General features: G+C 48.0%; 1 protein-coding gene across 21 annotated transcripts in view; it reads left to right on the top strand.

Moving 5' to 3' along the window:
• The window catches only part of MICAL3 (microtubule associated monooxygenase, calponin and LIM domain containing 3), a 226,614-nt gene that overhangs the window by 103,742 nt on the left and 106,669 nt on the right, over positions 1-16,203 (top strand). For 15 of the 21 annotated variants that reach the window (XR_010725999.1, XR_010726000.1, XM_066234468.1 and 12 more), the window contains exons 13-19: positions 6,304-6,500; positions 7,947-8,059; positions 8,145-8,207; positions 8,615-8,788; positions 10,243-10,326; positions 13,277-13,375; positions 15,562-15,618. Coding sequence is in view for 19 of the 21 variants with exons in the window: in XM_066234468.1 (XP_066090565.1) it covers positions 6,304-6,500; positions 7,947-8,059; positions 8,145-8,207; positions 8,615-8,788; positions 10,243-10,326; positions 13,277-13,375; positions 15,562-15,618 (787 nt within the window). In the remaining 2 variants the exon portion in view is untranslated. Of the gene's footprint in view, positions 1-6,303; positions 6,501-7,946; positions 8,060-8,144; positions 8,208-8,614; positions 8,789-10,242; positions 10,327-13,276; positions 13,376-15,561; positions 15,619-15,824; positions 15,846-16,203 lie in introns of those variants that run through there. The other 6 variants (XM_066234480.1, XM_066234479.1, XM_066234478.1 and 3 more) reach the window with 4 other exon arrangements.

Here is a 16,203-nt window from a genome sequence, read left to right as displayed (position 1 = left end):
GGTTGCAATGGTAAAGGGGATTGATTCCTTGATTTCTCTTTCTGACAGTTCATTATTAGTGTATAAAAATGCCTCTGATTTCTGAGTATTGATTTTATATCCTGCCACCTTGCCAAATTCATTTATCAGGTCTAGTAGTTTTTTGACTGAGACTTTAGGGTTTTCTATATACAATATCATGTCATCTGCAAATAATGATAGTTTTACTTCTTCTTTTCCAATTTGGATGCCTTTTATTTCTTTTTCTTGTCTGATTGCTGTGGCTAGGACTTCCAGAACTATGTTGAATAAGAGTGGTGAAAGGGGGCACCCCTGCCTTGTTCCTGATCTTAAGGGGATTGCTTTTAATTTTTGCCCATTGAGTATATGATGTTGGCTGTGGGTTTGTCATAGATGGCCTTTATCATGTTAAGGTATGTTCCCTGTATTCCCACTTTACTGAGAGTTTTGATCATGAATGGGTGCTAGACTTTATCAAATGCTTTTTCTGCATCTATTGAAATTATCATGTGGTTTTTCTCCTTTCTTTTGTTTATGTGATGAATCACATTGATTGATTTGCGAATATTGTACCAGTCTTGCCTCCCAAGAATAAATCCTACTTGATCATGGTGTATGATTTTTTCCATATATTGCTGGATCCGGTTTGCTAATATTTTGTTGAGGATTTTTGCATCTAAGTTCATCAGGGATATTGGCCTATAATTTTCTTTTTTTGTGTTGTCTTTGCCTGGTTTTGGAATCAGAATTATGCTCGCCTCATAAAAGGAGCTTGGAAGTCTTCCTTCCTCTTGAATTTTTTGAAATAGCTTGAGAAGGATAGGAGTTAGTTCTTCTTTGAATATTTGGTAGAATTCACTTGTGAAGCCATCAGGCCCAGGACTTTTCTTTTTTGGGAGTTTTTTGATAGCTGTTTCAATATCATTTGTTGTAATTGGTCTGTTTAGGTTTTCTGATTCTTCCAGATTGATTTTTGGAAGATTATATGATTCATGAATTTGTCCATTTCTTCTAGGTTGTCTAGTTTTTTGGCGTACAGTTCTTCATAGTATTTTCTTACAATATTTTGTATTTCTGTTGTGTCAGTTGTTATTTCTCCACTCTCGTTTCTAATTTTATTTATTTGAGTCCTCTCTCTTTTTTTCTTGGTGAGTCTCGTTAAAGGTTCCTCGATCTTGTTTACCTTTTCAAAGAACCAGCTCCTGGTTTCATTGATCCTCTGTATTGTGTCTTTAGCCTCTATTGTCATTTATTTCTGCTCTGATCTTTATTATTTCCTTCCTTCTACTAGCTCTGGGCTTTACTTGCTGTTATTTTTTTAGTTCTTTTAGATGCAGGGTTAAGTTGTTTATTTGAGCTTTTTCTAGCTTCTTGAAGTATGCCTGTAATGCTATAAACTTCCCTCTCAGGACTGCTTTTGCTGTGTCCCATAAATTTTGAGTTGATGTATGCTCATTATCGTTTGTTTCTAGGAATTTTTTAATTTCTTCTTTGATCTCAATGTTAACCCATTCATTGTTTAATAACATGCTATTTAGTTTCCAAGTGTTTGAATGTTTTTTAATTTTTCTATTGTGGTTGATTTCTAGTTTAATGCCATTGTGATCAGAGAAAGTGCTCGATATGATTTCAGTCTTCTTAAATTTGTTGAGCCCGCTTTTGTGCCCTAACATGTGGTCTATTCTAGAGAATGTACCATGAGTGCTTGAAAAGAATGTATATTCTGCTGTTTTAGGGTGAAAGGTTCTGAAGATATCTATCAAATCGAGTTGATCTAATATGTCCTTTAAGTCTGCTGTTTCTTTGTTAATTTTCTTTCTTGAGGATCTATCTAATGATGTTAATGGGATATTGAAATCCCCTGCTATTATAGTATTGCTATTGATCTCGCCCTTTAAGTCCATCAAAGTCTGCTTTATATATTTAGGTGCTCCTATATTAGGTGCGTAGATATTTTTAATGGTTATATCTTCCTTTTGGATTGCTCCCTTTATCATTATGTAGTGACCTTCTTTATCTCTAACTATGGTCTTTGTTTTAAAGTCCATTTTGTCTGATATAAGTATTGCTACCCCAGCTTTTTTTTCCATTTCCATTTGCGTGAAATTTTTTTTTTCCATCCTTTTTTCTTCAGTCTGTGTGCATCTTTTGATTTAAGGTGTGTCTCTTGTAGACAGCATATGTATGGGTCCTGTTTTCTTATCCATGCAGCTACCCTATGTCTCTTGATCGGATCATTTAATCCATTAACATTTAAGGTTATTACTGATATGTAATTGTTTATTGCCATTTTTTTTCTTTAAAACTGTATTTCTCTTTTGCTATATTCTTTTTTTCCTTTGATCTGTTTATAACAGGTCCCTTCACATTTCTTGCAGCCTTGGTTTGTGAAATCCTTGAGGTTTTTTTTTTGTCTGTAAAGCTTTTTATTTCTTCTTCAATTTTAAATGATAGCCTTGCTGGATAAAGTAGTCTTGGTTGTAGGTTCTTGATCTGCATTACTTTGAATATTTCTTGCCATTCCCTTCTGGCCTCAAGTGTTTCTGTTGAGAAGTCAGAAGTCATCCTTATGGGGGCTCCTTTGTAGGTGATAGTGTTTTTTTCTCTAGCAGCTTTTAATATTTTCTCTTTATCATTTAGCTTTGGTATTTTAATTATGATGTGTCTTGGTGTTGGTTTCTTTGGGTTTTTCCTTAATGGAGTTCTCTGTGCTTCCTGAACATGTGAAATGTTTTCCTGCCTTAATTGGGGGAAGTTTTCCGCTATAATATGTTTGAACAAAGTCTCTATCCCTTGTTCTTTCTCTTCTTCTTCAGGAACCCCTATGATGCAGATGTTATTTCTCTTCATGTTGTCACAGAGCTCTCTTAGAGCTTCCTCAGACTTTTTGAGTCTCTTTTCTTTTTTCTGCTCTGCTTCTGTGCCTTTATTTATTGTGTCCTCTAACTCGCTGATTCGATTCTCTGCTTCATCCATCCTGCTTTTAATTCCTTCCATTGTATTCTTTATTTCAGATATTGTATTTGTCATTTCTGACTGATTCTTTTTTATTATTTCAATGTCCTTTTTTATATTTGTTATCTCTTTATTTAGATTTTTGTAATGGCCATCTATGGTTGTTCTAATATCTTTGAGCATCCTAACAATTGTTATTTTAAACTCTGCATCTGGTAATTTGGTTATATCTGATTCACTTAGGTCCTTTTTGGGGATTTCTCTTGGTTTATTTGTGTTGTATTTCTCTGCCTCCACATTTTCTCTTCACGGGAGTGGCTGTGATCACGTGCTCGGGCGCACAAGGGTGGTCTTGGCCTTGGCCTTTGCCCCGCCCCCGTGTGTGACATTATGCTCGGTCCTGAGGGCACTGGGGAGCACTTTTGATCAGCTGCGGGTCTCCGCCTGTTTCCAATCTTTCGCCCTGCCCTTGCAGGAGGATCCCACTCAAGGAACAGCTGCTAGCCTTGGCTCTCCCGCTGGCAGGGCTGCGTGCCCAAGCTCAGCTCCATAGCGGAACTCTGCCTCTTCTGGGCTTTTGGCTCCACCCCCGCGGGAGGAGCCGGCTACCAAGTCAGACCCACAAGCCTGGGTTGCACGGGTGGGGCAGGGCTGTGCTCCTCTGCCCTTGCTCCAGGGCTGGTCTCCACCCTTTCCGGGGTTCCCACCCTTCTCCCGGAGGCTGGATTACAAGCTTCCGGCAGCTGAGCTTGACCACTTTTGCACGTCCCCTTCTCCCCAGCCGGGCAAGATTGAGCTCACACCTGAGCCCAGTGGTGGCCAGCCGGCTTCCGCCCCTGCCCGCAGAACCGTGCTTTTGTCTCCCGCTGCCCCCCGCTCTCCGGTGCGCCCTCAGCCGTGTGGGTGGGGCGTTGCAGCTCGGACCCTAAGACTCACTACTGTAGACCCGAAAGCTCCCTCCTTCTATGCGACTCTGCTCTGAATGCCGCGGGGGAGCTTGTTTGGCTGCTCTCCTGCTTCCCTTTGCTGGTATTGCTGTTTCTGGGGGAAATATTCACTTCAGCTTTGGGGAGTGACTCGTCCCAGAGGTTAGGGTGGCTATCTTCCAAAATGTTTCTCCCTATGTCTCCTAGATTACACTCTCTTCCTGTTCCTCTGATCCTCTCCTCTCTCCCCCCACCCCCAGAAGCCCTAGGTGATTGTTTTTGAGAGAGATGTTCTGCGTGGTCCCTTTAAGAAGGATCCTGGGTCTGAGAAATCAGACTCTCTTACAAACAGTATCCTGACTTGTTTCCAGCTAAATACTGTCCTTACACCTCTTCTGGGCTCTGGGGCTACAGGCTGGGGCTTTGTTACTGGGGCTCAGGACCCTTTCCCCTCTGCTAAACTCACTTCTCGCCATGCGAGTCTCTCCCTGCTGCCGTTCGCTCTGAGGAGCTGGGCAGCCCTCTCTGCGTTTCCACGTTTCTGCTTTTCCTACCAGCCTCGGTGTGGCTTCTTCAGTGTTCCTTGGTTGAAGAGTCTGAAATATATTTTTTTAAGCTATTAAATTATATTTAAAGTTCTGGATGTCAAGCATGATGAATCTCACCATAGAAATGATTAGCTGAGTTTTTTAAAGCACAGCACTGAAAAGGTCAAAAACTGGTTTTTACACCACCTGGGTATGTTCACTTCACACAAAGGAAAACTCCGTTTACTAGCTGCAGGTTGAACTCTTCATCTCAGCCAACTGTCTCAACTGTTACTGGTCATAAAGTAAACCTGGCTAGAACGTTTGGCTATTCGGTGAAAATGTGTCACTACCAACAAAACAAAGCAGGGGGTGCCTCCCGATTTGTGGTGGTTCATCGGTGCTCTCTTGTTACAGACTGCACTTGCTGCAGACACCCTCTGTCAGACTCCTGCCGCCTTCCCCCAGCCCCAGTAACATCTGCTTTGGCTATTCGTGACTCACCTAAGTGCAGAGTCATACAGTAGGCTGGACTCCAGCTCAGCTGCGGGGACAAGTGCACTCAGGTTCCCCCAGAGGTACTCCCTCACGGGAGCCAAACAATATTTAGAAACAAGCAGAGCATGTTGAATCATTTAGGCTACCTGTTCCTTTATCATTAGGTCCATGTAAGGGCCCAAATTTTGTGTGTTTGTTTTGTCTTAATGATTGCTTAAGAAATACTAAAGGACATAGTTTCTCTTTAGACTAGGTTATAAGTTAATGAGTCAAGAGCTGTAAAAACAGCCTTGCATGGTGTGATTTAGGAAAGGGGATTTCTCACTGACCTTGATGAAGGTGAGTGGCCCCGTGCTCCTCTACCTTAGCTTATATAGAGGTAGCACTGACCCCACCCAGAAGAGGTTGGGAGTAGGCAGAAAGAGGCAGAGCTTGAGAAAGGTTATGATAAATGGCACAGCGGTGCTCAAAGCATGGTTCAGGGGCTTTATTCTGTGCCCAGGAGAGGCAGTACAGAAAAGATTGAAGGCGGCAGTAGCTGACGGGACCAGCAGATTGGTTGGGCTAGAGATAGAGTGTGGGTGAGGGTACGTTCCCATTGGAACAGCAAGAGTGTCTGGAGGAGGTCTTGGGTACCTGCGTGTGGCAAAGTGCAGAGCAGTGAGCAGGACAGGGACTTACTTCATTCAGGATGAGCCTGTAGTAACAGGCTCGATCTGCAGGGAAAGGAATTTTTAAAAATTGAAAGCTGCTCTGGAGTCAGTCAGCCAGTGAGCACAGTGCCGGGCCTGCCGGGTGTGCCTGGACCTAGAGTGCTCTCAGTCAGTCTGCACTTGACTGAGCTGCAGCAAGCTTGAGACTCAGTGGGAACGCTCTTCATCTGAGTACTTGGGGAAATTCGAAACACTTAGCAAAGGAGAGACCTTCTGAGGAAAGTTTTGGAATTTCCCTTCAAGTGGAAGGCTGACTAAGATTTATCAGAGCTGGTTTAGTACTCCCATAACTTGTCAGGTCAAAGGACACCGTGGGTGGGAGTCCCAGGCCTTTAGAAGCAGTCTGACCCAAATAGGACATTAAACATTGGTTTAATAAATATAGGTCATGCACCAAATGCAAGAGAGTGCATATTGCAGATAGCTCCCAGTCCTTAGCTTACATTTTAGTAAGAAGCTTATGTAATTGGAAAAATGAAGGTAGTTTTGCACATTTCCTCTGTATTTCCTCCGTGTGTAGGTCTCACCTTTGTCCTCCCTGAGGGTGCTCTACATTTCAGGTTTGCTGGGATCCGGTGAGTTGTGCACACAGGATTCCAGCTGAGCAACCCAGAAACGTTAGTGACTTCCTGATACTGGGATGAACCCCCCATCTTGATGTGTTCTCCTTATCCTGTTTCCCAGAGATTTTGATTCCTTGGATGAACAGAATGTGGAGAAGAATAACCAACTGGCCTTTGATATTGCTGAGAAGGAGCTGGGCATCCCTCCCATCATGACGGGCACAGAGATGGCCTTGGTGATGGAGCCCGACAAGCTGTCCATGGTGATGTACCTGACCCAGTTCTATGAGATGTTCAAGGACTCACTGCCCTCCAGCGGTGAGGACCGAGGGCTCTGGGATGGGACCCTTATGTCTTTCGTCATTCCTTAGCCTTTCTCTCTCTCCCTGACTGTGTCCTATATCAAAGCCTACTGACCCTGTTTTTACTGGTCAGCCCTCAGGGTCGTGGTATGATTTCACTCCGTTGTTCTCCCTTCTCAACCCCAGTCTTTCTCACTAAATCTATAAATATGTAAAAATCATTCTGATCCAAAATTTTTTCCTTAACGCTATTACTTCTCATGCCCTTTCCCTCAGAACCAGCCTTTTGGAAAGAAGTGGTTCATTCATGCTCATGGACTCCCTTCTCACTGCCTAACCTTGGTGACACCTGCAGCCGGCCGCTGTCCCTACTGCTCTGCCAGACTATTCTCCACGGGCTTGGCCAGTCCCCAACTGTGACCTTTCTCATTTCTCACCTCTGAGTGCTTGGCTTCTGGCATGGTTCAGCATGTGGAGTAACATCTTTTTTCTTGAAGCTCTCTCTAATTGTGCTGGCCTTATTCTTTTCTTTCCGTAACTGCCCTTCTCTGGCTTCTCTTCTTCTGCATTTTATTTTCTAAACGTCTTTTCTTGACACTCAGCCCGATGCCTCAATCTGTCAGCATGCCACAAAAAATATTTCTGTTCTCATTTATTGTCTCTCAGAGTAGGTATAACGTAATGCTTGAGAGTATTCACCATGGTGTCCAGCCTGGGTCTGGGTTATGTCCCAGGAATAAAACCTGCCCAACCTTAGGCTGGTTATTCAATCTTACTAGGCCTCAGTTTCTCATCTGTAAAATGGGGATTTTTCTATGTAGAATTAGATTGTGATATTCTATGAAGAATTCTTATCAAAGGGAAGCAATAAATGTTAGCAATACATTATTAGTTTCGATTATTTTAAAAATTACTCTTGTTGCTGATAAAAGTGTTGGAACCCACAGTCTGTGACTCTGCAGTGTCTTCCAGCTCACGTTCTTTCAGAGATGCGGCTGTTTCTGACTCGAGATGCAGTTTTTACAACAGAAATGCTCAACTCTGACATCAGTGCACACGTTCAGGGAGAGCCCCCACAGCTGCAGCTTGCCTGGTGTCTGCACGAACCAGAACCAGAACCAGCAACCTGCCCTCCCTGCCCTTCTCGTCACCCTGACGTCTTTATCACAGAGCTGGGGCCTAGCACTCACTGTCACTAACCACCACAGGCCGGTCCCAGCTGCAGAAGTGAGGGGTTGTGACTGAAGCGGATGGGAAAGCTGGTGTTTATGTTGCTGGAAGAAAGAGGGCTCACTGTCTAAACCTAAGCACACGTTTCCTACCGATTCTGTCCTGCTTTTGTGGGAGTACATGGACCTGGAGAGCTCTCCATGGCTCCAGGAGCCCCTGCAGGCCGGTGGTTCCGGTCAATACTTTGAGGCCCTCTCCAGCGCTGTCCTTGAAGATTGCTTTCTGTTCACAGACGCCTTGGACCTGAATGCTGAGGAGAAGGCCGTCCTTATAGCCAGCACCAAGTCCCCCATCTCCTTCCTGAGCAGACTCGGGCAGACCATCTCTCGGAAGCGTTCCCCCAAGGTAAAGGGAAAGTTCTTCCAGCAGCTGTGAACCCGGCAGCACAATACAGCACCCAGAACAATGCAGTTTGGCTCCTGTCTTGTAGGATAAGAAAGAAAAGGACTTGGATGGTGCTGGAAAGAGGAGAAAGACCAGCCAGTCAGAAGAGGTGAGAGTCACCTGGGAATTTTAGAATGAGTATATTGAGTTGCCCTTAATTTTCAAATTGAGGTTACTAGTTCTGTTTATAATCATCCTTTATGAGAATTTTTGTGGGAAGATGCTTTTTCCATGGGCTTTGGCCTTTAGTTTTGTGGAGCACATCCAAAGGAACCCACACCTGTGCCCCAGATCCCACCCATCTCTTTGGAATCACACCTATGGCAAAGGGCACTGGCTTTCCACATACCTCTCTACTCCCTCTCGAGATTTGAACCTTGAAGAGAGCTGTTCAGCTCAGCCCAACATGGAAATACTAGCTGCCGTGCCAGGCCCTGGCCACACTTGTCCTTTGAGGGAGGGGCGTTTGGGAGCTCCCCTAACAGAGGCTGGTTCTTGGGTGTCGACATTGACCAGGATGACGTGCCCCGGAGCTGCAGAGGGGGAAGGCCCATGCTGGTGAGCACTCTGACAGACAGGAGGACGGATGGCACCCTTGGCAACCAGAACAAGGTGAAATACATGGCAACCCAGCTGCTGGCCAAGTTTGAGGAGAATGCGCCCCCGCAGTCCGCTGGCGTGAAGAGACAGGTGAGCCCACCTCCTCACAGCCCACACAACCACACTTGGTCTGACCAGTCAGGAAGGAAGGATCTTTTCAGTCGAATGAGATGGGGCACGTCTCCAACCCAAGGACGTGTGGACAGGACATGTGGGCTCCCGGCTGGTGTCCAGTAGCCCTGGTCTGCCTGGCAGAGAAGGGCGTTTCAGAGGCTCTGCTGCTCTTGTCCTCACTGTCCAAGTCTAAGTGTCCGTGACAAAGGTCAGCAAAGAGGTTTTAAATTTGTACCTGTATACCTACCTATTCATGTGTGTATATTCATATGTGAGTTATAAAAGAGAGTCATGCTTATTGAGGAGAATGCTGAGAAGTATAATAAAGGTAATTAAACTACCTTTAATAATTCTGTTAAATAGTTCTTTCTGGTTTGTTTTTTTAGTGCATTCTTGTTTTCATTTCATAGTTGAGGTCATTCTTAATACACACGTTTCTATTCCACTTTTTCCTGTGTAACTTTGGGTCATGTTCCTGTATCGTTGCAAACCCTCATGGACGTCTGTGTACATGCTGCAGTTCTCTAACTTCCTCTAGTGTTCGGTGTTGGGTGAAGCACAGAGTGGCAAATGTCAGGGTTCTGAAGCTGCTCTTGCATGTTGCGGAGACTTTTCCTAGGCTCTGCATGAGCTAGGTCATGAATGTGAGCAGCACGGAGGTTCCTCGTGGATACAGACCTGCATTCCCGCAGCCATGCCTGAGAGTGCTGGAGGAAGCTCTGAGCGGTGTCTGTTCAGCCTTGTCCCTCCTCTGCATGTCTGACGGTCGTGAAGACTGCTAACGAGGAGGTGGTGGGACTTTGAGATTCACACTGAAAGTTCCCTGTGAAACCCCCCAGTGCCTGAGGGAGCCACCCTCTGTGTCCTTTCCCTCTTTCTTCATCCTCTCCATGTCTCCATGCACACTGGCGGTTCCCGTGGACAGAGGGCTGGCACTGACTGACGGACGATGCTTGGCACCAGCCTTACCTACCTTCTTACACGGCCACTGCTTACGGCTCGCAGAGAAGAGGATGGTATTGGTGCCTGTCGGCCACCCCAGGGCCCACCTGTCATGGGGAGGCTGGGAGAGTCTCCATTAGAGGTGGTATGCCTCTAAGAGAGGTTGCTTTCCTCATTTTGAGTGAAAGATCAGTTTTTCAACCAGAATTACTAGTTTAGGCTCAGAGCATTGAGCTAAGGAAAAGGATAATGAGAATTATAGCTTCTGTTTTCCTTTTTGTTTGTTTACATCTGTGTGTGGTTTGGGGGGCATTTCATTCCCTTTGTGAGTGTAACATTCTAAGAGTTGATTCTGTGTCTCCACCCTCCCTACACAGATGTGTGTCTGTCCTCCTCATGTACCCATTTTGTGTCTTCTTCCTTAATACAGTTTATTTTGTTTTGTCTCTATGTCCTGTCCTCCACCCACACTGGCCTGTGTGTCACAGCCGACACAGGAGCATGGGGTCAGCCAGCCGTCCTGCTGCCTACCTGAGCAGGGTTGCCCTGTTCCCGCCCCACAGTGGAAACAGGTAAAGGAACTGCCTGAGAACTAGAGTGGGTGCAGCCAACCCAGGCCTTCCTGCTGCCAGGTGGGGGCCTCAGTCTGGGACTCCAGCTCCAGCACAGGGCATCCCTGTACTCACTTGAGCATGACTCTGGGGAAGGTGGAATAAACAACACCAATTGTACCGCATGAGTTGTTTACCACACTGGATTTGAGAAACCAGTTAGCAGGTGACGGTGAACTTGATGCTTGATGTTGACACTAGCTGAAGCTGTGGTAAGGGGCTCAAGTCCCCTGGCCTTTGTGGTTTTGCTCTTATAACCTTTGCCCCAAAACAACTTCTGATGACTGTGTGTCCTATGACCTTGCAGGAGAAGCCTGAGGGTTGGGACGGTGGAGCCTTGCACGTCATGTAGGAAAATGTTACCCAGGAAACCGTCTTGAACTGTGATTTTGTTTTGTTTCAGGCCTTGATTAACATGATTATGGGCATTTTCTTGATGTTTTATCTACATTTAAAATCCTCTTTTTAGAAATTCCCACTAAAGTAGTTGTTGGTTCTCTTAGAACAGCTTCCGGTAGCTGGGCAGGGAGGGGGAGTGGCTCTGGGCTGGCAGTCCGAGACATCAGGGACTAGAGGCCTCCCTATACCCATCCACATCACAGCAACACGCTCCTGCCCCACTGAGTGCACACCGGGCTCATCTAGTGCTTTGGCGTCATTGGGACTATGATTCTGAGAGGTTAGAGGGGAGGTCAAAGGGGAGCAGGCCTCAGGTTGCTCTTGTGCTGTCGAGAGCAAGAGGCATGGGCTATGGCAGGTTGGGCTTTATTTGAATTCTCTTCATGGCAAAGTGTTTCATTCTGACCTTTCTTTAATACACCCCCACTCTGAAGGGAATACCCACAGCCTGAGGTGGAGGCTTGGGAGTGGGGTCCATATCCCCGAGGCCAAGTGGTCTCCCCCGAGTGGGGACGATCTGAGGGACTTATTAGAAATTCAGCTCCACCAGACCAGGCAGTGGTGCAGGGGATAGAGCGTTGGACTGGGACACAGAGGACCCAGGTTCAAAACCCGAGGTCACTGGCTTGAGCCTGGGATCATAGACACGACCCTGTGGTCGCTGGCTTGAGCCCAAGGTCGCTGGCCTGAGCAAGGGGTCACTCTGCTGTAGCCCCCAGTCAAGGCACATATGAGAAAGCAATCAGTGAACAACTAAGGAGACTAAGGAGCCACAACAAATAGCTGATGCTTCTCATCTCTCTTCCTGTCTGTCTGTCCTGCTCTCTGTCTCTGTCACACACACAAAAAAAGAAAGAAATTCAGCTCCATTTTCTTTTCTTAGCCTTTCATTGAAGTCCAGGTAGAAGGCATCATTGAAAGGTCATTTGTAGTTGAGGATCTACTGAAGGGAATGTGAGCCTTAAACTAGACCTCCCAAACTGCAGCTTCTCCCAGTGCCCCAGAGCACTCGGAGGGGGGTCAGTGAGGCAGCGGTTACACACACAAGGGGCGAGCAGACGCCTCAGTGACCTGTGCCTGGGTCACTGACAGGGCACTCAGAGCTCAGTGCTCATGTCTCCTATGTACAAAGCGTGTGTACCTCTAGCCTCGGGCACCGTGCTGCATGGAGACCACAGGGAGCTTGTCACCCAGGTAATAGAAGTCACAGCCAGTGAAGCACAGTACGGCTGAGCTGTGCAAGGCAGCGAAACAGAGCCGGGAGACTCGAGCCGGGGTTCCGTGGAGTAGGCACCAGAGACAACAGTTAGAAAGACTGGCTGGGTGGGCAGTGAGAATCCATGAGCAGTGACAGTTCTGTGAGGTCCTCGATCTACAGAGTAGGGATCAGTTTATGTTAACTCGCCGTTCTTAAATGTAGTATTTCCCCAACACGACAGCAGGGGTGGTTTATTGAATCTTGGCCTTGTGAATTTTTCTTAGAAGACAGAACATTGGAGGCTAGTGCCCATGCTACATAAACTAGGACGGGGCTCTGGTGGTACACGAAGCCTTTGCTTCTGACCGCCCCTGGTGGCAGGCCCTTCCATCCCTTTATGAACAGGGGGCTGACTAACAGCACCTTGTCATGGCTCAGGATTTCTCCTGAGCAGCACAAATTGAGTTAGGAGGGTGTGGTACGCACAGCAGTGCTGGCCAAGTTGGAACCAGAACCAGCTGTAACTTGGGTCCCAATGTGAAGGAGAAGCTACTAATGAAACTGCTCACCAAGGGTTTCTCTTAATACCTTCCTGTGTGAGCATTGCTCTCCCCACTGTCCCCGGTCCCCAGACCTCAGCCGTGCACCCCACAGGCAAGTGGTCATTCTGGGCTCAGGTACGTGAGGTTCCTCTGACCTGGGGATACATGGCTGTTCCCCATGCTGCAGGTTCTCTCAGCCAGAGTCACAAGGGAGGGAGGGAGTGCCGTGGGGCGGGGCGGGGTGTGGAGGGGACCCCCGGGCTCAGGTGTGGCTTCAGGTCATGAAACCTATTTAATTTTATAGCTTGTTTTCTGTGCTTTTTTGTATTTTTGGGGTGAATTAGGGGGCTAAGCAGAGGAGGCAGGAGCAAGATGTTCTCATAGTGCCCTGAAGGTGTATGGCTGTGCCCTGTTGGGTATGCAGATGACAAGCTATTGGGAAAGTTCATGACCCCATCATGATGATGGCCTGTGTGCCCTTTCTCTCTACTTAGAGTCAGGCTCATTTTTTGTCCCCAGCTTCCCTGAAAAGAACATACTCCTCGTCCCCAGTGTAGAAAGTACCACACTGCAAGGCCAACCCCACAGCAGACAGCGACATGCCTCCCTCCCTCGGGACTTGCTGTTACACAATGACTTGCTGTTGAGGATGGAGAGGGGGAAGGGGTCTAGGGGATGCTTTTAGCAAACACCCCTCGGTCCCTGCAGGGCCAGCCTGAACGTGGCCACTGTTTCACCGCATTCTCTCTGTTTATGTCTGTTGGTATAAAAGCGATGGGAAAAGAAGCGTTCTCGGACCTGCCCCAAAAAGGTGATCACGCTCTCTTCGCCCCCTACTCCACCTCCCAGTTGGGCATGCAGCAGCCAGCAGGTGACCGTCTCTGCATGTGCCATTGTCCTGTCTGTGTTGTCCTGCCTGCCTGTGCAGGTGCCTGGGCTGGAGACCACATCAAGACTCCTTGTTTCCAATGAGAACTGTTAAACAATAGAAATGTTGTTAGTAGCAGAAGCAGCCTTTCTTGCTACAAGTGAGCAGATTCCTGAGGGCTTCGGAATAGTGCATCTGGCAGTCAAACCTGGGGAACTTCAGTCCACCCTGTATCATGGGGATGCAACTCTGCAGTCGCAAAATCAAACTGTTTGTCACAGCTAGGAGGCCCAGAAGCCCTGGAGAGCAACACAGTTTTACATAACTCCACTTAAAGCAGCCATTTGTGCCTTCCTGTCTAGGGGACTGAGCTAAGATGAACTTTTGGAAGCTTTTTATATAGCTTCACAACATGAGTTTGCTTTCTCCAGAGTTTGCAAGCCCTGCCTCTTGCTTATCCAGCTTCTGCCAGCAAACCCCTGCCCCCTCCACCCCCCATGCCGTAGGCAGCTTGTCCAGAAATTGCGCCATGGCGGAGTTACTGGGACAGGAAGGATAACAAGGATGCCAGCATGCATTGTGGTGAGCACATTAAGTACATTTCCAGAATGGCTTTGCTGACCTTTGTAGTTTATCCCCATGAAATAAAACACTAATTTTAAAGGTAGGATCTATGGAAAAGCATTTTCTCAACCAAGATGGCTTATTTAGAAAGTGGTTCCCTCCATTGTGTGTCTTGTGTGTGTGTGTGTGTGTGTGTGTGTGTGTGTGTGTGTGTGTGTGTGTGTTTTCTGAAGCTGGAAACGGGGAGAGACAGACAGACTCCCGCATGCGCCCGACCAAGATCCACCCGTCCACCTGGCACGCCCACCAGGGGCGACGCTCTGCCCACCAGGGGGTGATGCTCTGCCCCTCCGGGGTGTCGCTCTGCCATGACCAGAGCCACTCCAGCGCCTGGGGCAGAGGCCAAGGAGCTATCCCCAGCGCCCGGGCCATCTTTGTTCCAATGGAGCCTTGGCTGCGGGAGGGTAAGAGAGAGACAGAGAGGAAGAGGGGAGGGGTTGAGAAGCAAATGGGCACTTCTCCTGTGTCCTGCGGGAGGGTAAGAGAGAGACAGAGAGGAAGAGGGGAGGGGTTGAGAAGCAAATGGGCGCTTCTCCTGTGTCCTAGCCGGGAATCGAACCCGGGTCCCCCGCACGCCAGGCCGACGCTCTACCGCTGAGCCAACCAGCCAGGGCCCATTGTGTGTCTTTTTTAAAGGCCCCACTCAGGTCACAAACAGAGCTGCTAGGGGGGTGGCACTACCCTGTGCCTCGTCCCTGCAAAGCTCACCTGCAGGAACACCTGGGGTGACCCAGGTAGCAGTCCAGGTTCTTCCATGTGAGCTCTCCAGCAGTTCTTACAGGAGCCTCCCGAGGCAGGAACTGCTGTCTCCGTTATCAGAGGAGATGGAGGCAGGGTGAGGGAGGGAGTTTGTGTGAGGTCACATAGATGGTATCAGGCTGAGGCCAGGCCCCCACTGTGGCCTCATGCTGCCTGTGCAGACAACGAGCTCATGGGCTCTGGACAAGAGCAGCCATGGGGAAGCTTTGGGTCAGTTTCCCACCAGTACGAGGCTGTAAGGTGAACCTTCAGTTCTTCAGTTATCCAGAGGGTGTAGGAGCAATCTCCCCCATGCCGTGGTTGCTGCATGAGCTGTCTGGTTAGCAGAGGCAGCCTTGCTCCTGTCCTCAAGCTCCTGCCCAGTTGTGTACAGTGTCTCATTCACTGAAGCACTGTCAGTCTCTGTTTACTCTCCCTCTAATAAGTTAGCTTTCCTCTCGTGCCCCTATAGGGACCGCCCCTCTGTGTGGTGATCATGGGTCCCAGCCAGTAACCCCACCTGTCCCTGCTGCTGTCCTGTGCAAAGCTTCACCCTTGTGAAAGGACTGTATTTGTCCACCTTGTATTAACTAGCTCTTTGTTCATTGTATAGCTGACCTCACTGGAGGCCAGGTGGGCAGAATATGCAAAAGTTGTCCTTGAGTCCACGGGTTTCATATAGATGGGATTGTGGTCCCTTGGGATTGGGGCTCAGAAGGGGGCAGGGAACTTACATTTGAAAGAAACTCGGGATTTCTGGCACTGCACTTAGTTAAGTTCAAGTAGATCCTTAGGTGGAGATTAAATTTCTACTTTGTTGCCAACAGATGTGCAGGCATCTTGGTGCTGACAGCCGTGGCGAGCAGCGTCCCCACCATGAGAGGGTAAAAGAGCATGAACTGTGGCATGGGATGCCGAGAGCCTTAGGCGGGGCACGCCGGGGGCACAGAGGGAAGAGAGACGGTCCCCTCGCCCCTTGCTTTTTGCATGTTCTTGCCACCCAACCAAGTGCCAGATTCTTGTTCACAGTGCTGACATACAGTAATGTGCGCTACCCGCCCACGGCACTGATGTGCGGTTCTCCTCACAGCGCTGACAGGCAGTAGCACTCACAGCCTCTCCAGCGCTCAGGCCAGATACGGCCCGGACTTCTGTGCTGCTGTAAGAACCCTAGTGATTCCCCTCTGCCGCCTCTCTTGTCCTGCCATGTGTGCAGTGGTGGGAGAGCGTGAGGCCCTTGGGAGACTTCTTAGAAATGGGCTAGGTCGATAAGGACTTGCTTAGCTCTTGATGGGGGGGGGGGGACTTGAGGTAGAAATACTGAGCGAGTTCTTTCTGACATGGAGGTTTCTCAAGTGTGAAGGAGCGGAGGGGAAGGAAAGTGAGAAGACAAGGTTGCATGTGGAAGGCCTTAGCCAGTCTTTTCTGAAAACCTGAGGGGGAAACTACTGATTACACATGGCCGTTGT

Source organism: Saccopteryx bilineata, chromosome 6 (assembly GCF_036850765.1).
Source record: "Saccopteryx bilineata isolate mSacBil1 chromosome 6, mSacBil1_pri_phased_curated, whole genome shotgun sequence".
In the NCBI taxonomy this organism is placed as follows: Eukaryota; Metazoa; Chordata; class Mammalia; order Chiroptera; family Emballonuridae; genus Saccopteryx; species Saccopteryx bilineata.
The sequence above is the reverse complement of the archived record's forward strand: the minus strand, read 5'-3'. Positions and strand labels throughout refer to the sequence as shown.